Source organism: Coenobita brevimanus, chromosome 55 (genome assembly GCF_032717465.1).
Source record: "Coenobita brevimanus isolate Jiangsu-jjx chromosome 55, ASM3271746v2, whole genome shotgun sequence".
Taxonomy (NCBI): Eukaryota; Metazoa; Arthropoda; class Malacostraca; order Decapoda; family Coenobitidae; genus Coenobita; species Coenobita brevimanus.
The window spans coordinates 55,603,715-55,629,694 of NC_137008.1; the positions used below are offsets into that span (position 1 = coordinate 55,603,715).

General features: G+C 40.6%; 1 protein-coding gene across 1 annotated transcript in view; it reads right to left on the reverse strand.

The window, feature by feature from the left end:
- LOC145401395 (calpain-9-like) overlaps positions 1-25,980 on the reverse strand; it is a 226,372-nt gene that overhangs the window by 10,517 nt on the left and 189,875 nt on the right. The window contains exons 4-12 of the mRNA XM_080273733.1: positions 19,889-20,070; positions 17,870-18,010; positions 16,587-16,761; positions 13,799-13,914; positions 11,137-11,265; positions 9,370-9,542; positions 5,724-5,935; positions 5,335-5,492; positions 1,747-1,816 (exon numbers count right to left, since the gene is read on the reverse strand). Of these exons, the coding sequence (XP_080129859.1) occupies positions 1,747-1,816; positions 5,335-5,492; positions 5,724-5,935; positions 9,370-9,542; positions 11,137-11,265; positions 13,799-13,914; positions 16,587-16,761; positions 17,870-18,010; positions 19,889-20,070 (1,356 nt within the window). The remainder of the gene's footprint in view (positions 1-1,746; positions 1,817-5,334; positions 5,493-5,723; positions 5,936-9,369; positions 9,543-11,136; positions 11,266-13,798; positions 13,915-16,586; positions 16,762-17,869; positions 18,011-19,888; positions 20,071-25,980) is intronic.

Below are 25,980 nucleotides of genomic sequence, written 5' to 3' on the forward strand. Positions count from 1 at the left end.
AGTGAGGGTTAAATAAATTTGGTGGGAGCTAAAATTTATAGTGTAAAATTCTGTTTAGTCAGAATCTGATAAAGTTAACTGAGCCTTAAAAACATCTAAAGTTATAAAATTCTGAGAACACAGGAAGGTTCCGTTAATCCACAAAACTTGATTAAGTGACAAAGAGCTTCTTGACTTTTTATATACTCTCTTAACTTTTTCCATTATATGACAAACATAACAGGTTTTAGTCAGGAAATATAATAACAGCATCAAGGCAAAACAGGGAAGTTAAGCAGGGCCTCTAAACTTTCTACGACTAGACAATAATAATAATAATAATAATAATAATAATAATAATTATAATAATAATAATAATCCATCCATCCATCTATCATCCAATCCTACACTGCCCCATGAGAAGCGTAGGAGCCCGGGGCTAGGCAGTTGGCCCCGACATTTAAGATGAGAGTGACCAGCCTCACACATCCCAGAGTGGCATTACATGAGCAATCAACCCCAACCACCCCTTGGATATAAATCTTCACCGGCTCAATCCGATTGGAACGCAATAATTACCCACTAAACCACCAGGCGCCAAAATTTGGTTACATGGTTACCACCCAGCGTAGTAAATGGTTTCCTGGTGTAAAGGAAACCATTTGGCTTGTCACTCAGTGTACAGTCACCCACAGGCAGAAGGAAGAGGAAAGAATGAAGGAAAGAAAGACAGAAGAGGGAGTGTAAAGTTACCCGTAGGCAGAAAGACAAGGAAAGAATGAAGGAAAGGAAGACAGAAGAGCATGGAAGGAAAGAAGGATGGAGGAGAGGAAAGGGCAGCCACCCGACAGCAGCACTACATCGAGTGAGTGGATGGTGAGCACCCCCACCTACCACAAAATAATAAAAATAATAATGGTAATGATAATAATAATAATAATAATAATAATAATAAAACAATAATAATCCCACCCCATGCAGTAAAAAAGAAAGGAAGCCATGATGACGATGACAAGAACAATGACGATGACGATGATGATCCAAGTATCCATCATCCAATCATGTACGGTAATGTCCCCGAAATCATGCGAGTAGTGGCCCGCTGCTAGGACTTTAGAATTCAGGGGCTGTATTCATAAGCTTTCTCAAGACCAAGTTGCCAATAAGATTCTTACTCTATACTTTTATCTTCATTTATACAGCCACCAAACACTTACTTCCTGACTAAACTGAATATTACAGTAAAATATTCGATAATGCGAAGTGATATCTGATAACGGTGAACTGCTGTGGACACTTGAATATCCTAGAAATTGGCTAAGGTCCTTTATTCATACGCCCAGACAGTTAAGGCAAGGATGACCTGGCACACGACCCTGAGTGGCATTATGTGAACAATATATCTCTACACTTTGCCGGGTTCTAACCGTTGTGAACCACGTTCGATTGGAACAACTTAGCTTACTAAACCACCAGGAGTTCAGTTCTTCGTTATATGGTTACAATTCGATGTAATAAATGGCTTCCTGTACAGAAAACAGTTCATTTGTTACTCAGTGCAGCAGTACACTGAATGAGTGAATGGTGGGCACTCCCAATTACCACATGGAGATAACAATGAAAACGGTGAAATTGAACATAGTGTAAGTCATCATCATCATCATCATCATCACTGTCAACATCATCAATCATCAATCACAATCACCATCATTATATTCATCATTATCAGTATCAATATCATCATCACCACTCTTTCCTCTTACTGACCAGCTTGAGGCCGTCGTCCAGCCTCTCGAGACTGATGGAGCGGAACACCATGTTGTCCTCGTTCACCTCCCTGCAAGGAAAGGACAAGGGTCAGTCACACGGAGGAACATAGGTGAAGAACAAGGGTTAGGTCACATCGAGGAACAGAAGTGAAGAACAAGGGTCAGGTCACACGGAACAACAAGGATTAAGAAAATGTGTCGGGTCACGCGGAAGAACGGAAATAAATAGAGGTTGGGTCACACGAAATAATAAGTAGGAATAACAATGTCAAATAGAAGAACAGGAAGGAAGAACACAGTGGGAGAACAAGTGGGTATAAAATTTAGCTGATTATAGTGGCGTCAACAGAAAGCAGTCGAAATAAAGAGAGAGAGAAAAAAAAGAAAGTGGGAGAACGAAGAATAGTTAAGAATTAATTAAAGGATAAAGTAGTGAGTAAGAAATATAAAGGGACAAGAATAATTAACCCCTTAAGAATGAGGATCTTCACAAAGTTGTATATTATTGTCTGAGAGGAAGAATGAACAGAATATGGAAGGAGTTATCGTATTTCAAGGTTTAATGGATAATTTTTAACACACACACACACACACACACACACACACACACACACACACACACACACACACACACACACACACACAGGCCAAAGCTTTTCTACTGATCTGCATAAAACAGTCTGTGGTTAGAAAGACAAAACATTACTCCCTAAAACATAAAATCAAATAAAATAAAAAAATAAACCACTACCCACTCACAGCCCTACAACTAAATCTAAACACAACAGCAAGAAAAACACAACAGTATCTTGTATGGGGGAGGTGGGAGGCCGATGTATGCGTGTATTTCCCCTCTAGATTGTTCAGTCACAGGCGGCATCCACTTAAGACCGTGGAATCCCCAGCTCAGGATGCAATGCCGGGCAACACCTGGAACGGGGGAAAGAAAGCAAGGCCGGGTGGATCGACAACATTAATCCGGGCGAGACGAGGCCAGTAGTGAGACGAGACCAGCTGCGAGTCCAGACCTGCCTGAGATACTACTCTCTCTCTCTCTCTCTCTGTTTTTCAGTGTTTTTTTCTTTCTCTCTGCCTTTCAAACCTTTTCTCTATTTCTCTGTCTGTCTGTGTGTCTGTGTCTGTCTGTCTATCTGTTTGTCTGTCTGTCTGTCTGTGTGTGTGTGTGTGTGTCTCTCTATCTCTCCAACCCCGGCAGAAGCGGGGAGACATGGAACTCCGGACTAATTATGGTCACACTACTGTAAAAAAAAAAAATAAAAAGAAGAAAGAAAAAAGGGGAAATGTGTGTGTTTGAGAGAGAGAGAGAGAGAGAGAGAGAGAGAGAGAGAGAGAGAGAGAGAGAGAGGATAAACGAACGAGGTGATTATTACAGTCCAGGTTGCTTTTGAATATTATACTTCTGCTACGGCAAAATGATTTTATTCTGTTCGGGAGAACTATATTTTAGTGAAGGATTTAATGAACGATATATCTAGCCTAATAATTTTGAATATCAATTAAAAAAGGGTCAAAATCGTTTGGATATGCGAATAATAACCTAAAAATGACGCCACTGGATGGAAGAAATAAAAAATAAATAAATAAACTGATAAAAATAAAAATAAAATATATTGTGGATGAAGATAGCATTCCGGGACCTCTGTACATAAATACTATTAACAATTAATTGAATTTCGGAATTATTTATATGTGCAGAAAACCTAATGAAAGGAGAGTGCGATATCAACCCAGGTTTCTCATTCTTCCTGCTTAAACAAGAGGAAATTAAGCACTTCACTAAGAATGTAGCAACTCTTGGCTACGAGAGGGAAATGACATGCCTATTTATATATTTATTTGTTTATATTTGTGTTATTATTATTATTATTATTATTATTATTACTACTATCATCATCATCATCATCATCATCATCATCATCATCATGAGTGTCAGGATCCTGGCCAGGTCAAGTCAATGTCAACGTCCAAGCCGTGTCGATGTTTCTGTAATTCACGATAAACACAGTTTCAGTATGTGCCATTTCAGCAGTTCACGGGGCCACAAGGGATGGTTCATGCCAAATCCAAATAAACATGACAAAAATTATATACCCAGCTTGAACAGAGCCTTTGCCAAAAATGCGTTCAGTCCCTACCAGATGTGTCAACTGTTAATAAACGTGAGCTTATGCCTTCCTGTCCAATGATTCACTCTCTCTCCTCTGGTTACCGTTTTCAAGGGATTTAACTAATACCTCAGGGGGTGAACAGATTAATGAGGGATATATCTAATCCCTCCATATGGAAAAGCTTCTCCTAAACTGGATACAATCACCTGTATTAATTATCTCTCTGTCTCCCTATAGCCAGATGCCATAATCCGGTAAGAGGTGGCAGTTTAGCTTCTTTGTTGTTTTACGGGGAGGGGCATTAATCCTCCGCCAACACAAATGGGTTGGTTATATGATTACCACCCTGCGTTGTAAACGGTTTCCTGGCTTACAGGAAATCATTAGACTATGTCATTCAGTTTAAAGCCCGCTGGAAAGGAGAGAGGAGTATTGAAAAGTAACAAGAAAGGTGGGAGAAATAGGAAGAGAGGAGGGCAGACACAGAAAAAGAGCGATAAAGGTGAAGGAAGTAAGCAGTAGGCAGCACTGCATCAAGTCAATGGATAATGGTCGCCACCACCTACCACCAGTCAAGTATTTCATCAAAGTAACATGACTTAATCTTACCAAAAGTGTACCCCAGTCCTACCCCTATAGTGCGTAACTCCCTTAATCCGGCAATGTATTTTTCGTTTTGTTGTTGCAACATTTAGACGATTTTTTCAGCTTTGGAAGGTCCTCTAGTAGATAATGTGGGTTTTAAAGGCTATATCGAACCTCTCGAGTTTGAACATTGTGTTAAATACTGATTAAAATCGTCGAAAAACTGCAAGAATAAGGTGAAGAGAATGGCACCGTACTAAAGAGGATAAAACACACCAGATGAACGGGAACTTACCCCATATCACAACACAGCTCAATACCCACCAAAGTACATCAGTTACTAATACGAGTAACTTTAATCCAAAAAAACGTGAAACCTAGTAACCTAAAAATTTGCCATATCAAACTTGAATCCAAGCCCTACTTCAGTTGTTCAACTCTGTCATTATTTTGTCTTATATTCGTGCTACATTTGGATGCTTTTAAAAATTTACAAGAGGCCTCTCCAAATTTAAGCCGAATCGTTTTATTACCAAGAGAAAAAAAAAAAAAAGCCGTGACCAGATTTAACAAGTCAATGACACTGCAGGCCTAATCATGGTCAAAAGAGAAAGACGTAAAATTTGAACAGTAGGTTATCATGACACACAGTCAGTGCCAAGTGAGCTAAGGGTCTCCTATGTATGAGCTCAAAACTCGCCTAATTCTATAAGCCGAAGCCATACACTGTGTGACCTCACACCCTACTAAGTTTGAGCTCAGATCTTCCAAGAATCAAGCTTAGTACGTATCAAATATATAAAGATGCAACATAACCATGATCTTAAACCCTGACAAACGTGAAACCTACCAAAAGAGAGCTAAGTACCCACCAAATATTACTCTGCTCGTCGGTGAGGATGCGAAGGAGGAACTTGGCGTCTGAGTTAGGATGCGCCGTGTGAGGAACCACCATGTAGTCCCCCGGGGGTAGGGTGAAGAAGGTGACTGTCTCCCGGGCCATGCTGTGCGACGTCACATCCATCGGCCGCTGGGGGTAAGGAGATATGATGTAGTGTCTTATCCGAAAGGGATTATTCTAGTTGCTTTAAGATGTTGCGAGAAATGATGGTGACAATCTCTCTCTCTCTCTCTCTCTCTCTCTCTGGTTGTCTGTCTCTATCTTTCCTTTTTGCTCTTAAAAATAATATAAAGCACAGTAAATTTAATCTAAACTAGTAAGTAATTAAATAAAAATCTATAATTCCTACACTCTACTTACATGCTCCGTGACGAAGGCCGTGGTGAGTCTGGTCATGTTGGGCGGAATCTCATACACCGCGAAGCCGATGGGGTGTAGGTGGTGTCTCTTCTTGGCGTCCTGCGCGGTGAGGGAGGTGTCGTACTGCTGCGTCACCGATACCACCACGTGACACTTGGACAGTCCCGCGCGAGGGATCTGCACGTGGAACTGGGGATTCATGGCGGTCGTGTCTGTGAAGGGAGATTTAAATGAAACTCCTGTACTTAACAAACCTCAGTCTACGAGTATGTTAATGATGCTACATTTGAGAAACTCCCCGACACTTGGACTTAGGGACATGTCGGAAATTAAATGCTATTATTCCACCAACACGGCGTTGAGAGGGTGTCAATCTGCTATTGGCACTGAACCAGTGATCATGCTGTATATTAACTCTCCTGATTTAACACAAGATATCTTCCTACCCTTCCCCCAAGGAAAGGGGTCACCTTTGTGGAATGCTTTTAAAAACACCTCCCACACTTGATAACTACAACAAAACATTAATGAGAATGCAGCCAACCGAGTGCATGAGGTGCAATGAAAATACGATACTTTGGAACAGCTGATCTAAATTATGTTTCAACGCTGAAGGAAACCGCATTCAAAACCTAGTGTTGCTGTGGATAAATTGTCATATTTGGAAGAAGGTATAAAATTTTACTTAAATCGGTGAATAATGAACAAAAATACTGACAAATTCTTTGGCTTCATTAGCGATCCACACTGTATAATATCTACCTATCTCTCTGTCTATTATATATATATATATATATATATATATATATATATATATATATATATATATATATATATATATATATATAAGAATACTTCTCTTCAGATCACAATGGAAACCCTGACAACTTTGAAAGTTGTAAGAAACAAATTTAATTTCTTCCAGGTCACCGCAGACATGAGAAGAGGAGAGGATTTTTAGGTTACCAAAGAAAACCCTTTTCCCCCGGGGAAAAAAAAAAAAAAAACTTAAAAGGCTAAAGGGTAAAATCTATTCTGGTCACCTCAGAAACACCGAGAAATTTAAAAAGTTCAATGGCTCTTTTCAAAAATTCGGGCAGCCTCCTAACATGAAGCAAACTGGAAAATATCACTCCCAATACGCGCACGTGTGTGTGTGTGTGTGTGTGTGTGTGCAAAGGGTGGGGGGGCGACGATGTTATCATAGCACTCTCGTCTGGGGAATCGAGGGAAACTGAGATACTCTTCAGTGGAACCCACGACAGGCACAAACCACATCCCCTGGGTACACAGGATAAAGAATATTATCCACCTATTCCCGGCTTGTTTTTTTTTTTTTTTTTTTTAATGTGTCCGACTCTGGGCAAAGGCTTCAGGGCTTATATTTCGGGGGCAGCAGCCTATCCCAAGGCCCAGTAGTCCTCCTACACCTCCACACGTCACCACTTCGGCGCTAACACCCGCCGTCCCTATTGAATACCTGTTAGGGCTGTCTCATACAGGACTGGTGTATTGGTATTAGCGGGGGTAATTTTACGACATGTTGGCGGGTCATCTGGTAGATCAGGAAAGTCTGCTTTTTTATGAAATTCAAATCCTTAAACTGTTCCCTGCCCCAGCCGGGATTCGAACCTGGGTTCATCAGGACTGCAGGCCGCCTCTCTACCGATTCAGCCACCGCCTCCCCATGGAATCAGGTCACGTATTCTACTGGCTTATTCTCCCTAATTCCATACGATTTTTTACCATGTTTTGGGAGAATTTCTGTATAGATGGGGTCAGTGAAAGCTACGCCTCATCACCCAGTTCGGAAAAAAGAAAAAAAAAAAAAAAAAAAAAAAAGCGCTTGTAGCGACATACGAATCATGGTACCGGTACCTTTACAGATTATCTCACTCATACATGCATCTGCGTTTCTTTCTTTCCATCTTTTTTTTTTTTTTGTCTCTTAAAACAAGCAGATGCCAATTTCATTATGAATCTGGTCTATATCAGTGTGCTATTTTAGAAAGAGCACAATGTTTCCCTTATACCGTCGAAGTAGTTGTAGTTCTACCCAATCTCCTAGTTAATAAAATGTGGTAATGTCAATAGCCAATATCAAATCATCATCATCATTATCATCATCATCGTTGTCCCGTTTCCCACTAGCATAAGTTGGGTTGCCATGATCCAGAAACAGAAAAACGAAATAATAAATATAAGCGAAGTTATCCTCAGAATACTCGGTGAAATAAACCCTACCTGCATTCACTAATTATTCAGGCCTTCGAATTCATACACGTTCATTCAACAGTTAAATGAGAAGTCAGTGGGAGGGAATGTCTTTGAACTCAACATGAAACTAGAAAATACAGACAGCACAAAGGATTAAGTGTTGGTCAATTTCACTTCTGCTTCGCCCACCCCTGCTATTAATCTTCTCACGGCCACAAGAGGGGTGAGAGAGATTATGCTGTTGGAAGAGGAAGACTATGTGGTGTGGAAGAAAAAGAGTGGAAGGGTCCAATGGGGAGAGGGACAAAAGAGGATGAAAACTGTCTAATTGTGAGAGGGGTAAGCACAGTGGAGATGCCTGAAAGCTGGGACATCCAACGTGATATCGGAAATGACGATGATGATGATGATGATGATGAATTCTGGGTGATGAAATATAGGGTATGAGAGAGAGAGAGAGAGAGAGAGAGAGAGAGAGAGAGAGAGAGAGAGAGAGAGAGAATATGATGATGAAACAGAAACAGCAACACATCCTTGTCAAAACAGAGACTGAAAGTGACCCCGAAAAACTTACAACCAAGAAAGGATGAGTAAGGGAGAGAGATGCATGGCGAACTGGTCATAAAGAGAAAAGGAAGACGAGAGAAACTGGAACATAAATCTGAAAACAGGGAATATAATAACAGGGAATAGTCGAAACCGTCCAACGAAAAACCAAGGAAGAAAAATCAATAAGGCTGACCATGGTAAAAAAAAAAAAAAAAAAAGACGAAAAAGATAACAGATAATCAAACAAATATCCACACAGAAAACGTAATAGGTACTAGACGTAGACCAAAACAAACTAAATAAAATCAACCAGTGTAATTAAAAAAAAAAAAAAAAAAAAGCGTTGTAATTCTCTCTCTCTCTCTCTCTCTCTCTCTCTCTCTCTCTCTCTCTCTCTCTCTCTCTCTCTCTCCATGGACGCTGAGGAAGAACTAACTAAATAAAGGAAAGTGGAAAGAGAAAAGGATGCACCAGAGGAATCAAGAGAGACTCTTACAAAAAGAAATAGAAAAAAGCACTGGTAGGTCCTGACAGCTTGAGAGAGAGAGAGAGAGAGAGAGAGAGAGAGAGAGAGAGAGAGAGAGAGAGAGAGAGAGAGAGAGAGAGAATGAACTGAGCAGATAAACAGAGAGAAAAGAGAGAAATGGAGACAGAGAAAGACTGACAAAACCGCACAACCATCTATGGACTGAAGGATAGATTTAACCATACATACACACATACATACATACGCACATGCCAGCACTCGAATGCAAAGGAGTACAAGGAAAATAAAACGTCGAAAGAACCACTGGCTCTTTCTATACTGCTTCCATCAAACTAAAGGGAAACAACAGAATAAACTTGATCGCGTCTCTACAAACCTACAAAATAAACCTACCCGTGTAATGAGGTCCCCCACCAGCGTTATATCCCCCTCTCCAGCGCCGTCTCGCCAGCACCGCCCTCCACGGCTTCTTGGAGTGCAGGGCCGGTTCGTTCATCCAGTCGTCAGGCCCCACGTGAACCAGGTCCAGGTGGCTGAAGTGACGTGCGAAATCGTCGAACGCCATCCTGGAGACGCAGATGGAGAGGTTTCAGCGTCTTCAATGCCATGACGTGTTTTTATCATTTTTATCAAGTTTTATTTTATTCTTGCTACAGCCCGGCTATATTATTCATCTTCATTTCCTTATAGTGAAGGATCAATGCCTCTGACTCGCCCTGCCACGGCCATAAATATGCCGGGGTAATGAAATACTGAAGTAATTACTGAAGTGGAGTTGGAGAAATAGAGTTACGGAAAGAAATGCTAAACTACTGACATACTGGAAATAATAATAATGGAATCCTTACCCAGACTAGCAGTGATAACATTCAAACTCAAGACCATATCAACATCCGATCATGAGTTCTCAGTTCACGTTCGTCCCCACTGTGTTACCATTTTAAGAGACAGCGAGGACAGTGTGGGGTTAGATTAGAGTAGGTTCTAGAAAGTTACGACAGGTTAAGGTCGAGCAGGTTAAGTCAGCAAGTTGTTTGTTAAGTTAGGTTAACGTACGATACGTTATGCAAAGTTAAAGTAGGTCAGGTTCTGTAAAATCACAGGTTAGGTTAGGCTGGGTTAGGATGGGCTTTCCTTAAGGTAAGGTAAGGTAAGGCTAAATTAAGCTGGAACTCCAGACTTGAGAGTTGCTTAATGTCTATTCTATTATTTCCTCTAGTAACTGAGAAATGCTTCTGCAAGAAAAAAGAGAGACATTAGAAGATCCTGCACTCTCCTTGGTCCTTTTTACCCAAACACATCTCATTACCGCCAAGAAAACTGAACTGATCGTAAGAATGTATGCAAAAGTTCAGAACCTACATTTTAATAACATCAGCGTTTCTCATCGGAATGTCTCTCTAAATTTAATTATGATCCAATATGTATACCTACAGTATATATTCAACGATTCTAACCAAAATTCAGGCTTGCCTTTATGGTACAATGCACAATAAAAAATAAAAAAAATACCTTGTACTCACCAGAACGGCGCATATGGAAATATCGCAACGCTCACCAATATTAACATGAAATAATTGTTCACACCCCAAAAAGGTCAGCAATACTGTCGAAACCACAAATTACTCTGGCTTTTACGATATAAACCCTATATTAAAAAAAAAAAAAAAGCATCTCGTTCTATACACCAGATTCTGTCGCTGGAACACCTGCATTAAAAAAAAAAAAAAAATCTTAATTCATCCATCCATCCATCATCCAATCCTATGGCGCTCCATGAGGAGCGTAGGAACCCCGGGCTAGGCAAGTTAGTCCTGAAATGTATGATGAGAATGACCAGCCTCACTCATCCCTGAGTGGCATTACGTGAGCAACAAACCCCAACCATCTCTTGGATATAAACCTACACAGGTTCAATCCGACTGGAGCACCTTAATTATCTACTAAACCACCAGGCACCATAGTTTTGTTATATGGTTACCACCCAGAGTAGTAAATGGTTTCCTGGTGTACAGGAAACCATATGGCCTGTCACTCAGTGCAGAGTCACCCATAGGCAGAAGGAAGAGGAAAGAAAGAAGGAAAAAAAAAAAGACAGAAAAGGAAGTATAAAGACACCCGTAGGCAGAAGAAAGAGGAAAGAAAATTCTTAATACCCACCAGAATTCACCGTCGTTCTTGACCCTGACTGAGAGGAGCGCCTTGTCACGTTCCGAGAGAGAGTCCCATTCCCACGACCGTTCACTCCAGGGGCCGTTCCATTCCCCTCTCCCCCACGGGTTCCGCAGCCTGATAGGAATGGAACGAAAGGGGTGATAAATGGAAGAACTAGGAAGGATTTTTGAAGAAGGGAAAGGAAAACACAGAGGACATGAAAAGAAAAAAAAGAAGAGGCGATTAAAAGAAAAAGAAAAACAATGATGTACAGTATATGTGCAGGCATCAGGCGTAAGTGTAAAAATGAAGTACGAGTGCAGAGATGAAACAGACGTGTATACATTAAGTTTCCTAGCACAAAGGAAATACACATTTTCATGAATTATACGTGCAAGAGTGAGATTTATGTGTAGGGATAAGGTATACGTGCGGTGGTGAGGGTACACGTGCAGGGACAATGTGCGCCAACAGAATACGTGGGCAGAACAAAGGCACTCAGGGAGAAATGCAGGATATGTGCAAAGGTGAAGTGCAACTATTTCTGCCACAGGCCTGCCAGTCAGTGTTGGCGATAATTAAAGCCGTGGATAACCTTGTCAGCAGCGCCTTTATTACACACCAGGCTGATTCTGCTCTTAATGACGGCAGGTGAGGGAGGGGTGGGGGTAGGCTAGGTGAGGTGGTCGCCTTTGTGAACCTTACCTTGGAAAATGTTTTACCCCTTCACTATGATGTACTTTTCAGATTTGTTCAGACTACCTCCAGGAGATTTTTTCAGTTCAGAAAATAATCATATTCAAAGGGCTACATTAAGGTTACATCTCTTCTCTCCAGCTCGAAGAATCTATCCTAAGCTGAATAAAATAGTCTGGAGAAGACAAGAATATAATTTTTAAAAATACATCCTGGGATTGAAGAGATTTACAAAACTAGATAGAAATTACTGTAGGTAACATTAAGTCAATGAGAACTGGTTACTCTACAGTACATCAGTAACAATAACAGATTAATTTTTTTAATTTCTGGAACTGCCCTAGGGTGAGAAAGGAAGCCCGGATGATGAATATGATGATAATGATGATGATAATGATGATGATGATGATGATGATTTTAATTATCTTTTTATACAATTTATATGTTTCTGGGAACTCGCACTTCATTCTCTTTCTCACAGTCATACTTAAAATAAAAAAATAATGGTATTCATGTTCAGAATGAATGGTCGCAATGACCTTTAATATTCGAATAAATAAATCTTTGGGTGTGCTGCACCACAATATCTGTCATGCAAATTCGAAAGAAAATGAGTCTAAAGTTTCCCAACCCATAACCTGAAGCTTGTGTTGAAACTTTCCCGTATTTTTTTTTTTTTTCACGAGAGGATCTCTTGAAAAATCATGAAAAAAATTACAATTCAAATAAAACATTGCCTTGTTTTCCACTTTTATCTCTGTGGTCCAGCTGTTCACCAAATCTTTGTCAGCGCACCTAAAAATGTGTGTATACTTTATCAACGTGCTATAGAACATATATGCATCTTTGTGTAGCTGAAAAAGAAGAAAACAACCGAAATCAAATAGCAAATCAACACCCATTAAAAAAAAAAAAATCTTTGTCTCGGTGAAAGCAATAAATAGATCATTACACTGAATATAGCAATACTGAATACAGTAATACAATATTCTTGACTTGCATTAAGTGCAAAAATCATCTTTAATCTAATGTTACTTAACCTCGTATTTCTAAAGCTGAGATCGCTAAGGGAGATACAAATACCGATATTTTAATTTGCGAAAACCATGACGAGCGTAAACCGTACTTTTTTTCTACCTCCCTGCTGGACGCATTCTGTAATGTTGCATGCAGGCTAATTACATCTTCGATCACAACTTAGGACCGTCAGAAAGTGGGGACTGCATATACCTCCGCTCCCTCAGTTGTAATAATATGGCCTTTTTTATGCCAGTGCCGTGAGAGAGGGAATCGTGAATATACAAAATCGCTAAAATAATTGCTGTTCAACAAATAAAAATCCTTTAACTAATTGCTTTGGCTATTCATCCTTTGCGTGCGTGTGTGTGTGTGTGTGTGTGTGTGTGTGTGTGTGTGAATGCTAACTTTTGGTGAACAGTAGCTGATAATAAACATGAATTCTGTCCCAATTAATAAGGCCGAATATTCCACACCCCTATCACAACAGAAAAACAATATAGCCTACTGTACTTCAACCAGAGACAATACTGTGGCTGAATCTAACATTGAATTCAAAGAGCTACAGCGAAAATACAGTCAGTAACCCAGCGTGGAAAAACAGAATTTTGATGAAGTTCATTTATTTCTGACGGCTTTATGCATTGTTTGGAAAGTAAAGAGAAACACTGCATTGGGAGGAAGCACGTCATCGTTTTAACTCTCTCTCTCTCTCTCTCTCTCTCTCTCTCACCTATTCTCTATCCAACTGTCTTCTCATCTCTATCTGTCTAACACTACATCATTCTTTCTTTCTTTCTTTCCCTCCTCTCTCTCACTCACTCTCCCTCCCTTCCCCCTTCAGCTTCTTCCCCCGGTCCTCTCTCTCTCTCTCTCTCTCTCTCTCTCTCTCTCTCTCTCTCTCTCTCTCACTAACACCTACTGTATTCCCACCCGTCCCCATCACGCTACCCACCTGACCAGCGGCGTCTCCCCCAGCTTGCTCCTGACCCTGGCCAGGCCCGTCACACTGTAGGCGTGCTGCGTCACCAGGCCGTTACGCAGCCGCAGGTTACGCTTGTTGTCCTTCTCCTACCGCAGCGGGGTAAAGGATATCAGGGAAAAATTAAAGCTCTCCACGATGGATGGGAATTACAAGATTTTACGATGAAATGCACAATACAGAAAATGACAAATTATGATTACCAGTACAATAAACACGATGTATCAAAAATTAGAGAAATTAGGATGACCGCCACGAAGTATCGAAAAAAAGATAAAATATGATGCAGCAATAAGATAAGCACTAATGGTAACACATATACCAGTTATTTGGACGACAAAAGAAAGCAAATTATGATGGGAATATATAAATTACAATATAACAAATAAAGTAAATAATAGCGCAAACCAATATGGTAAAATATTAAGGTGGCCACATACATAAAACTGTGATGGCAATTATGACAAACTATACTTACAACAACATACAAAATTGATCATAGCAAGAAACAGCATATTATGGAGGGAAGAAAAAAAGAAAGATACATTATTATCCCATTATTTTAACGTTATGACGGGAAAAAACAGAATTATGGAGAAAAATAAATCATGATGGCAACAAGCATGATAAATTACGTTATCAACAAATATGGCAATCTGTGATGGCAACAGTTAGTGATTTTTGACTGCAATTAATGACACACAATATCATGGCAAGCAATACGAAAATAAATGGCAACAACCATGACAAATCTTAGAGCAAGCAACAAGGACAATATAATGGCAAAGTGTAAGGATATATGATGGAAATTAATGAAAGAAAATATGATAGCTACAAATAAGAAGACAAATATGATGGCAAACAAATAAGGTAAATCATGATGGCAACATGAAAAATAATAATAATGTTCTCTTTTCCACTAACAAAGTACGAAGAAATGATTTCCTAGGAATTTACTTACCACCTCCTACAAAATATTTACTAGGAAATTAACTTTTCAATTTTGAGGAATCTCTGCTAACCTTTATAGTATCATCTGACAGTAGCAGGAACCATTAAAAAAAAAAAAAAATACTAACGAACTTAATGAAGACAGTTTCGAACCCCTTCATTACACAAGATCTCACATTAAGCAGAATAAATTAGCCTTGAAGCAGTTTAAACCAAAAAAAAAAGCGAAAAAAAAAAAAAGACATCATCATCCTGAAAGGTTCAAACAGAGACGAGAGTTCCCAGAAAAAACACTTTACCACGGCGGAGAAAATGGTTACCAAGAAAGAAAACGCAGGCACAATATTGCAGCGTGGGCCCAAGGAGCACCCTGAAGGGGAGACTGCGTAAAACTTATCTCGCCTGGCTAGCACAAGAGATACTCAGGTAAGATGAGAGAGCAACATCAAACACGGGGACCTGCAAACGACTCTGAGGCACTGCAGACAAGGGTGGGCAAAGGGAGACACGGGGAGAGAATAGGCAGGAGGAACGGGTAGGGAGGAGGAAAGAGTTGGTAGGAGGAATGAACAGGAAGGAGAAAAGAGTTGGTAGAAGGAATGAGAAGGAAGGAGGAAAGAGTAGGTAGGAGTAATGAGTAAGAGGGAGGAACGGGTATCTAGGAGGATAGGATAGGCAGCAGGAAAGGGTATGCATGAGAAAAGTATGTAATGAAGGAAAGAAGGGGAAGTTGGAAATTATAGGTAGGAGGCATGGAAAGGTACAAGGAGAAGCAAAGGTAGGAAGAAAGAAATAATAGGTAGGATGACAGCGTAACCAGGACTAAAGGGAAAGAAGGAAGGAGGGAAGAAAGGAGGCAAGGGTAGGCAACGGCAGGCAGGAAGCATGGTTTGGTAGGACACACAAACTTATTGAATATGGCGAGCAGTTAGGAAGCTGTTTCAGATAAGCAGAAGGGTATAGAATTAGAATGGGGATGACGGGAAAAAGGTAGGCAGAAGAAGGAGGCAAAAAGAAGGGCAGACAAGGCAGAAGGAATGTGTTGGCAGGAAATAAAGCTAGTAGGACCCACATGGAGAGTGGGAAGACTGGGTTAGGTAGGAGGCAAGTTTAGAAAACGAATGCCGGAAACAAGAGTAAGATAAGAGACAAGGAATGTACGCAGGAGAGGAGTACCGAATGAGAATACGAGAGACGAGGACAGGCAGGAGATATAAAAAGGTAGGAAGAAAGACTGAACGGGCAGGCAGAGTTCAGAGTAGGCAAGAGGGATGTTTAGAAAGGGGCTAAAAAAAGAAAGATACAGAAAACAAGGGAAGGCAGGAATAAAAGCAGCAAAGAAGGGGGACAAAGGGAAGGAAGGCACCAAAAACAGGACAGCCAAGTATGAGTACGGAGTAGGTAAGAGTGAAGAGTGACATGAAGGGAGGGAGATACACATGAAAGGATTAATGAATTTATTGCATTGTACCGCCTAAGATCGCAGGAAAACATAATTAAAGGACTGAGGCGGTTTGGTTATGTGTAGCGAATAAAAGAGTGGAAGAAGACAAGGGTGTGTGTGTAAGCGAGGCGCCTGGTAAAAGAAGGAGTCAGGTCCTGAGATAGAGTGGGAGAGATGAGGTGATGGAGTACGAAGAGGGCTGTGTTGTTGTGGACTGAGGGATCGTTACTGAGTAGAGACAGAAATGTCACGAGGATCGTTTGTTGACGATACCTTTAACAGGACGCAACGTAAGCCAGAAATATTTAAACGAACAGAGAGAGAGAGAGAGAGAGAGAGAGAGAGAGAGAGAGAGAGATGACTCACCAAATTTATAGAGGCAACAAGGAGTGAGGATCGAGGCACGGCTGAGTTGAGGACCTGGTACGTGAGGAACTTCTCTTGCATGGTGAGGCTGAAGCTCTGCACGATGCCCCCTGTCAGGTCCTGCAGAGCCCTCGTCGTGAACCCCTGCTGTAGTGACTCGTAGCTGCCGTACAACCTGCAGAAGGGGTGGCGGTGGGGGGTGAGTAAGATGGTGTGGGTTGAGGCTGTGAGTAAGAGGCGGATGGAGGATTAAGAGGGAAGTGTAAGTGAGACATGGGTGTATGAGTGAGTGCGAGAGGGATGGAGAGTTGAGAGACAAGGTGTGAGTCAGAGGGGGATGTGCAAGTGAATGTTCGAGGGATGGAGATATGAGAGGGTGGTGTGAGAGATGGGTATGTAAGTGAGGTTTAATGTATCCGGTAGTTATCTTATGTGGTTGAGATGAAGTTAAGTTGTCCAAAGATCGTCAGGAACCGGTTAACTAAGTTTTAAAATGAAATACAGAGGCTTCAAAATGGCAGTAACTAAGGATCAGACTTTTTGAATTATCTGAAAAGGCAGCAAACTTTGTAACATTTTCAAGGCACCGTCAAAAAGATGGAACAAGAATACGTTTATAAATTTACCCCTACCATCTCTCCTCATCTAAATAAAATCGTCCAGTATTAGCCAGAATAAAGGATAAAGTCATTTCTGGAGGTGAAGGGATTACAACATTGGGAAAAACTCGTAAAAAGGCATCAAAATATAATAATAACAATGCATCCGAAGGTATTTACAGAGTACAAAGTGAGGAAGAAAGATAAAGAAAGAAAAGATACAGAGTGAAATACTAGTAAAATAAAGCAAAATACACTAGACAAACACACACTTCCCATATGTTCTCAACAATGAAACGAGGAGAAAATGAAAAGGGAAGAGAACAGGAGGACAGGAGGAAGAAAAACAGATCTCAGGGAAAAAAATAAAGGGTCAGAAAGAGAAATAATAAAAGAGGAAAAATACACTACACACAAACACTTTACACGGGTCCTCACAAAGAAAATGTGAGTAAAAGAAACTGAAAAGAGGAGAAGAAAGGAGGACAGTTGGAAGTAAAACAGACCTTAACACTAATTTTGCGTAAGTCCTCAACAAAGAAAGTCAGAAAGAGAAAATGAAGAGGGCAGACATGAGGAGAAAAGAGTATTTAAAACAGACCTTAGGTCCTCAACAAAGAGAGGGTCATGAAGGAAAAATGATAAGATGAGAAAAAAGTAACTAAAACAGACCCCTGCACTCACTTTGCATAGGCCTTTTCCAAAAGGGCTGCCCAAAATTCCGAAGGGTCTGTGGAGTGGAGGTATACGAGGCGGCCCTTGAAGGTGGGTAGGCGGTCGTCGATGAGAACCTCCACCCAGTCACCGAAGTGCCAGAAACGGAACCTGAAAGAATCGGCGAAGGTGAGGCAGTACAAAGGAGTACAAAGGAGCGAAAACTGCACAAACCTGTTGGTCCTTTCGTGGCTGTTTGGTATAGGGAAAGTTACAACTAACAAAACTATTCTATCAGCTAAAGACAGGGATAGAAAAGCAGGGAGGGTCTCCCCCTCCACCCACAAAAACCCTCCAGCCGAAGCCGGCAGGAAACAGTGAGAAGGACCACATTGCAGCATAGCAAAACTGTCATGGAAATTTCATAGGAAAGATGAAAAGGAAATTTTATTCTACACTATCTACCTGAAAGAAGGACTAGCATAAAGTCAGCAATACTTATCGATGTTGTTCAGCAGTTTATCTCCCAGGTTCTGAAAAAGAAATAATCACATACACCACAGAAATGTGTTATTCAAGAGTGACCATACTTAGCTGGGGGTCAGATGACAGATACTTATCCAAGGGATTTTGAAAGGTTAGTACTGTATCACAATTTAATACATTTGAGGGCAGCTTGTTCCATATATCTATTACTCTATTAATAAAAATGCTTAGCCTCATGTGGCTGAAATCATTTGCCAGTGATTTTATGCCTATTACCTCTAGAATGGTTTGAGCGATCAACTGTGAAATATTTATCGATGGCAATATTATCGCGTCCTCTGAATATTTTGAATACCAGAATTAAATCTCCTTGTAACCTCAGCTTAGTTAGAGTAACGAGATTCATGGCTTCTAAAAGTTCCTCGTACGGTTCATTTCTCAGTCTAGGTACCATCTTTGTCACACTTCGCTGCACTCTTTCAAGTTTCTCTCTCTCTCTCTCTCTCTCTCTCTCTTTGGAGAGAGAGGGGGTATTTCTGTTTGAGGAGCAATATCTGGTTGGGATGAGGGGGAACTAAATGACAGGATGGGAACTGAATGATGACATGGAAAAATAAGAGTGGGGAGGGGGGGTGAGAGGGAACCTGCGAGTGAGATGTATAGGTAATGAAAGGGTGTGAGTGAGAGAAAACAGTGGGTGAGAGGTAGAAAGGAGCTCTGAGATATAAGTGAGAGGGGAGTGTAAGGAGAAAAGTGGTATAAGTGCAAAGGCGAGATCGGAGTAGCCTATGTGGTGCGAGCGAAGGGGAGAGTGGAGTAGGTGGTAATGGGTGTGGAGTGTGTGTGTGAGAGGGGTGAAGTAGGCAGCGCGAATATGAGGGAGAGAGTGGCGTAAGAGGTAGGCGAACAGCTTTTGAATGTACAAGACAATGGTCAAAGAGAACTTACAGTCGTCGAAATGCTTGAAGAGAAACCTGTAGTAGTGGTAGGGAGAATAAGATGGTGTGGGTTGGAGCTGTAGGTATGAGGGGGAGGGAGCGTTGAAAGGGAGATGCGAGTGAGGCAGGAGTGTATGAGTGAGGGCGTGGGGGATGGAGGGTTTAGAAATAAGGTGTGAGTCAGAGAGGGGATGTGTGGGTGAATGTTCCAGGAATGAAGGACTTGAGAGGGAACTGTGAGTGAGAGAGGGATATGTAAGTGAATGTGAGGGTGCTAAGGGCTGAGGAGGATATGTGAGTACAAGAGAAGTGCGTGTGAATGAATGCACGGGTGGACAATGTTGAGAGGAAGGTGTGAGTGAGAGAGGGATGTGCGAGTGGGTGTAGGAGCGATCGATGGTTGAGAGCAAGATGCAAGTGTGTGTGTGTGTGTGTGTGTGTGTGTGTGTGTGTGTGTGTGTGTGTGTGTGTGTGTGTGTGTGTGTGTGTGTGTGTGTGTGTGTGTGTGTGTGTGTGTGTGTGTGTGTGTGTGTGTGTGTGTGTGTGTGTGTGTGTGTGTGTGTGTGTGTGTGTGTGTGTGTGTGTGCGCGCGCGCGCGCCTTTTTCTATGTGCACGTAAACCCACCTGAAGATGCCACAGTAAGTGTGATCAAAGGCCTGGTCCGGCGGCACCACTCTATCAAGGAACTTAGGTGTGAGGGTGAGGGTGGAGACGGCCTGCACCAGCCACGTATCACCCAGCTCGCCCTGCTCAACGTCGAACCGAGTCGCTCCATCCGCGATAAATTTTGGCCTGGCGCAGATTTCCTGGAAGAGCAAAAGAAAAATTTAATATAACTAACAGAATATATTCCCTGTGGTAGTGTAAATGAACGTAAATTAATAATAAAAGTGTTCACCCTATCCGCCTTGCTCAACGTCAAAGTTGCTTCATTCACAGTAATCCTTGGCTGGGCGCAAATTTCCTGAAGGAAGATTAAGATGAATGTTAATATGACTGGTGGAAAATGCCTAGGTCCTTGGCCATTAGGGTGCTGCTCCAAGTTGAATTAAATCGTTAAGTACCTGCAAGAATTAACTACAAGAAAGACGGCATAAAGCCGTCTTTCTTGTAAAGTAAATGTGACAAAGGAAGAGAAAATTATATGGAGATTAATAGCAGTAGTATTTAAAATTAGTGTCTAAAATTAACAATGTTCCTAGTTAACCCTGCTCCACGTCAAATGATGTAGCTTCATCCGTGATGAAGAGCTTTACGCAGATGTCATGGTGGGCGAACTGAAAAGATTATTAATAGGAAAAGAAAATGCTTACTGGAAAATTAACAAACAAATAATTGAATAAGTAAATAAATAACATACAAATAAATACGACTAAAGAGTCTGTGAATCGCTTCTGAGAAAATGAAATAAATCAAGACATATTTCATTTGTGACAGATGAAGAACAATTAGATATATTAAAGAAAACTGGGATACTGGGATACAAATAAATGCAGTTTCTGAACGAATATTTCTCAGTTGACTCTGCTTCACTGGAATACTGTCACTCCATCCGCTGTATTATCAGATTTGTGGCAGATTTCCTGGGAGGGGGGAGGGGGACAACAGTTACTGACAAAATGTGTTAATATGACTAACAGAAATTACTTAGTGGTGAATATTAATGCAGCTTAATTTTTGCCGTGTGTGATGGAGGGAGAGGTGTCTCCCATTCCTTCCTGCTCCATGCCATATATATTCCATCGCCGTATTTGATTTCAGGGACGGGCCACTGAGAAAAATGTTAGTATGATCTATACGCGAAGCAAATTTTTACTCTATCTGAATGAAAAGATACAGATTTAAACTCCTTTTTTCGATCTCTGTTCCGTATCTGCTATTCAGTACGCAATGAATGATGTATAACTTGCTGTTGGTGACTCTGGGGAGGGATAACTCGAAAGGACATCAAGGAGTAGGTGATCGTAATTATAAGAACGCAGACAAAGAAGTTATACACACGCTAGATAAATAGCAATGTTAAGTACAACAATTTCAAGTTAGTGACTATGGGCTGGTCTAATAAGGAAAGAAGGTGAGCGCCTCCCCCTCTAAACACACACAAACACAAACAACCGGATGGGTATGTAACAGTGCAATATTAACAACAATACCAGAATTATCCTACACTGCACTATACAGATGGTGGCGAGGACTGTGACATTTTAAGAAAAGTATGAGATAACGAACTAAGAAAACAAGAAGAGACGGAAAATATCTCCCCAGGCAACTTAGTGCTTGATGATGCGTTGGCACAAGGTATCCCAAAATGAAAACATCGATCCAACCGGCCCCGAACTTCCAGCAATGAGAAAACGAGGCAAAACTTTACTGCGAAAGTAAAGTTTGACGAGACTTGCAAGAAGACAAGTAATGATGCGGATCTGAGTGCCGCGATAGTTGAGAAAAGCGTACCCAGGGATTGTCATGAGGGACGAGAGAAAATAAAGGACGACGGTAGAGTCAAGATGAGCCCTTGCATGGCCGAAACAACTTTAGTATTCTATTTCAGTTGATGCCAGACAATTTTTTTATTCACTAAGATTGAGGCATAAGAGGATATGGTGTTACTACGGGCACTGTTGACTCTAACTATAGGAGCAACTCTAGGTCTCTATTCCGCTAAACACTAGACGCTTTCATTCAACTGTGGCTGAATCTTACGAGCCTGGGAATTTTGATAAACCGAACCTGGATTTGACAGGGTAGAAGAAGATGGAACATTCATGAATACTGGTTACTTTACAACGTGTGGAAAGTATTTAAAAACACGAAGAGGTCTTCCTAAACAAATCAGAAACAACAAACAGCCTTTTGGAATCTCCCTTATTTAATAGAAACCTCTGACACGTAAGGGATAATACCTGCATCAAATCACAGGACAAGGATGACTTATGGGCTAATCCCTTCTTTAGCCGGGAACAACTTTCTCGTTAATACCACTTTTAAATAACTCATTCAGCCTAAGGGCACTATAGTATATTCTGCTCCCGCGACCATCTCACGATTAAATTCACACACACACACACACACACACACACACACACACACACACACACACACACACACAGGAAAAAATAGCCCTGGTTCCGCGTAGGCATTCGCTCGGAAAATCATCCCTCGCTCCCCTGAAGAAGATAAATCCATACACCGCTAGCGGAGGAGTTAAGGATATATATATATATATATATATATATATATATATATATATATATATATATATATATATATATATATATATATATATATATATATATATGAGAAAGTGAGAGCTTTCTCACCGTAATTATGTCATCGGACGCACAGAAATTCTGATGTATGACCGTTTCGTTACCAGTAACACAAAGCAAAATCACATAGGCCATGAACTGTGTGCACTGACAGAGGCGGCGTCTTCATGGTAAAAGTTAACCGCTTTAGTTAGATGACTTCTTCTTTTTTTTTTTAAATACTTTATCCTTGCTCTATCTACGATATTTTATTTGGTTCTAGGGAAAACTCCTCCGTAATGGGGTGAGAAATGGTCTCCACTGAATCTCTTCAACTACGGAAATTTTCTCCAAATCCATGTAAATCTGTCAGATGTAACAAAACTAACTAAAATCAAAATACAGTCTGGGACTGAAACGGGTAATAGGTAGAAGTGGTTTGGCTGACTTTATCCAAGCCCTTTTAATATGATGGCTTTTTTTTTGGTATCCAATGGAGTCCCTCCGTATGGTACTAACGGACTCAGGCTCTGTTACCATATTAACCTCCGCACATCGATTACTTTTTCTCTATTGTACTCTTGCTATCAGCCTTTCTTTGTCAGCTTTCGAAGAGCCACACTGAGTGAAAAGGTTGACTACTGAAGCCAATGCACCTCGAAAATCTCTAATATATCATTATATCCATCAAAACTAATATGTCTGTTCAAGTGTGTGTACCAACTTCCTGGTGTCTGCAATTCTTTTTTTTTTTAATTGATATTTGAAAATACATTAAAAAGTACTGAAGCCTTTAAGGTTTGAAAGTAAGTCTTTTGTAGCAAATCACTAAGATAAAATACTGAGCCGCAGCGCAGTTTCTTTAAACAGTTGTGCAATTGAAGAACAACTTACTGGTGTAACAGTAAAAATATTGAAGATTCCTGAACTGTTGAACATTTTATATATATGGATGTATGTATATATAACTGTTCATTATACAATATAAAATATTCCTAAACAATAGTAATCCGCTGCTTCCGACACATTAATTATAATTCTGTTGTTAAAGATGCACCCAACAGTTTGAATGAAAATGTTCATTACGGTTATTCACGAAGCTGAAATAACTGCAGATGACGTTAAAATAATCTTAATCCTACTTTTGCTGTCCCCATGGTTCAACATTTAGGAATAAATCAGAACTGATACAGGAAGGAGGCTGATATACTCATTCCTTCTATCTAAGAATAAGAATACAGGTGTTCTTTGATGATGCAAAGACCTTCTATGACTTCTTTGTAAATACCTGTAGTCACAGACACAGATTAAAGGATGATTTTCCGTCTGGACTCTGTCAAGGAACCTGGGTGGCTTTATGGCCGCTGTAAAGCCATAAAGTTGGGTTTGTTTTCGTTGGAGGCGACATGAAAGGCTTCAGATTATCTTATAAAATGTGACCAAGGAGGAATAAACAAAACAATGCTATACATGACTTGGGCAGATATGAAAAAAGATACGTGAAAGATACAACAGGATGACAGGAGACCATGCACAATTATACTCTCTTCCCTCTAAACGTAAAACTGCCGTCTCTCCATCTTGTTTGTTGACCTGTAACAAAAGATTAAACTAGAATACAAAGCTAGTCACGAAGAAGCTCTGTGAAAAGGGACATGGAGCGGCAGTATTGTCTTATTTCGCCACTGAACTGCGTGGAATAAGCTGCAAAAGGACGAAGATCTCCACCTAGTTAAAGTGAACGAACAATACACACTTCTAAGGGTCACTTTCTTCGCAGGACGAATAGGAGCTGAACACCCAAAGCAATGCAGTGGAAGTGAATAACCAAAACAATAAAGTGGAAGTGAACAACCACACCACAAGTGGGAAGTGAACAAGCACAACAATAAAGCGGAAGTGAACAACCAAAGCCATAAAGTGTCAGTCAGGGTACAGAAAAGCGTCAGAGGAGAATAGATAGAGGCCTTGAAAGAAATGTGAGATCCGTTAATTCTGCTGGGGTGAGGGGGAACTGCATGGAAGTCAGCAATTTGAGGGATAAAAATGTGAAGAGTTTTTTTTCTGTAAGTAACGGGGTAAAAAGGATGGAGGAGGCGTGGGACAAGGATGAGAAAAGATGGGAAAATGATGAAAGAGTAAGATATTGGGATAAGGGAATGGTGTACGGAATTCTGAAAGGAGTAAGAGTAAGAATGGAAGACGTAAGAAATGAAGAGATAGGACACGAAGAGAGAGATGAAGTGATAAATGAGGGAGTAAAAAATAGAGATAAAACGTGAAGGGAAATGATAGGATGAAGAAACAAAGAAAGGCAACAAAGAACTAGAAATGAAGTAGCTAAAAAAGAAAACGAGAGGCAGGGAAAAGACGAAATGAAGCATGAATTAAAATCTTAAGAAATGAAAAGGTACGGCAAGGAAAGAAAAAATGAAGGAGGAAATGAAGGCAGAAGATATAAAGGAGCAAAATAGGGGGAAATAAGAAATAAGGGTGGAAAATAAGAATGGAAGGTAAACAAATAAAAACAACAATGATTAACAACTACCACAACAACTATATGACTAAGAATACCACCACATATCTAACAAACACAACAACAAAAGAAACTATATTCCCACAACCACAAATTTAGCAAGCACAATCGCACCTAACATATGCCACAACCACATCTAATCATAAAACCACATATCTTGCCTCCACCACTACAACCACACTAGAAACGCATCCAAACATCTGACAAGCACATCCACACATCTAAATAGATATAGCTGTCACACACCTAACTACCGCCACAACCACACATCTACCTTCTACCTCAGCTACACATCTAAGTATTACAGCAATCTAGCATCTACCCAGCACAACACCTACACATCAAACTACTACAACCACACACCTAACTACCACCACAACCTCATATCGAACAAACACACCACAACTACACAGCTGCTAAGTACCTCAACCAAACAACACGCTACCACCACAAATACAAATCTAGCTTCGACCACAACCGCATAAGTAACAAGCATTACAACCACACCACCAACTGCCACTCCAACTCCCGCTTCAGCCAACCAGACAAGAACGAGTGCATGACAAGAGCAGTACACGAGAGGTGACTACGGATGAGTGTCTAATTAAATCAACCCATTATGTACTCTTGGCTATATACTGTTTTCAATACTTGCTACCGATAGATGGCCTGACCAGCTTATGAATGCCTTCTAATATTTCCAGGGTTACTGAAGGCTATACACATTCCCTCAGGTTCTCTCTTTAGCCAGTTTGGAAGTTGCAGGAGTAAAAAATAATCCGTAGCGAAAATTAATATTAAAGCGATGTTTTGCACTTCAACACGAGGTCTAATCTACTTTATTCTTGCCATACCCAGAGAGTATTTTTGTTTAAGACAGCCCCCTAGTGGTAGAGTTCACGAAGGCTATAACTAACCCCGTCAGTTAACAA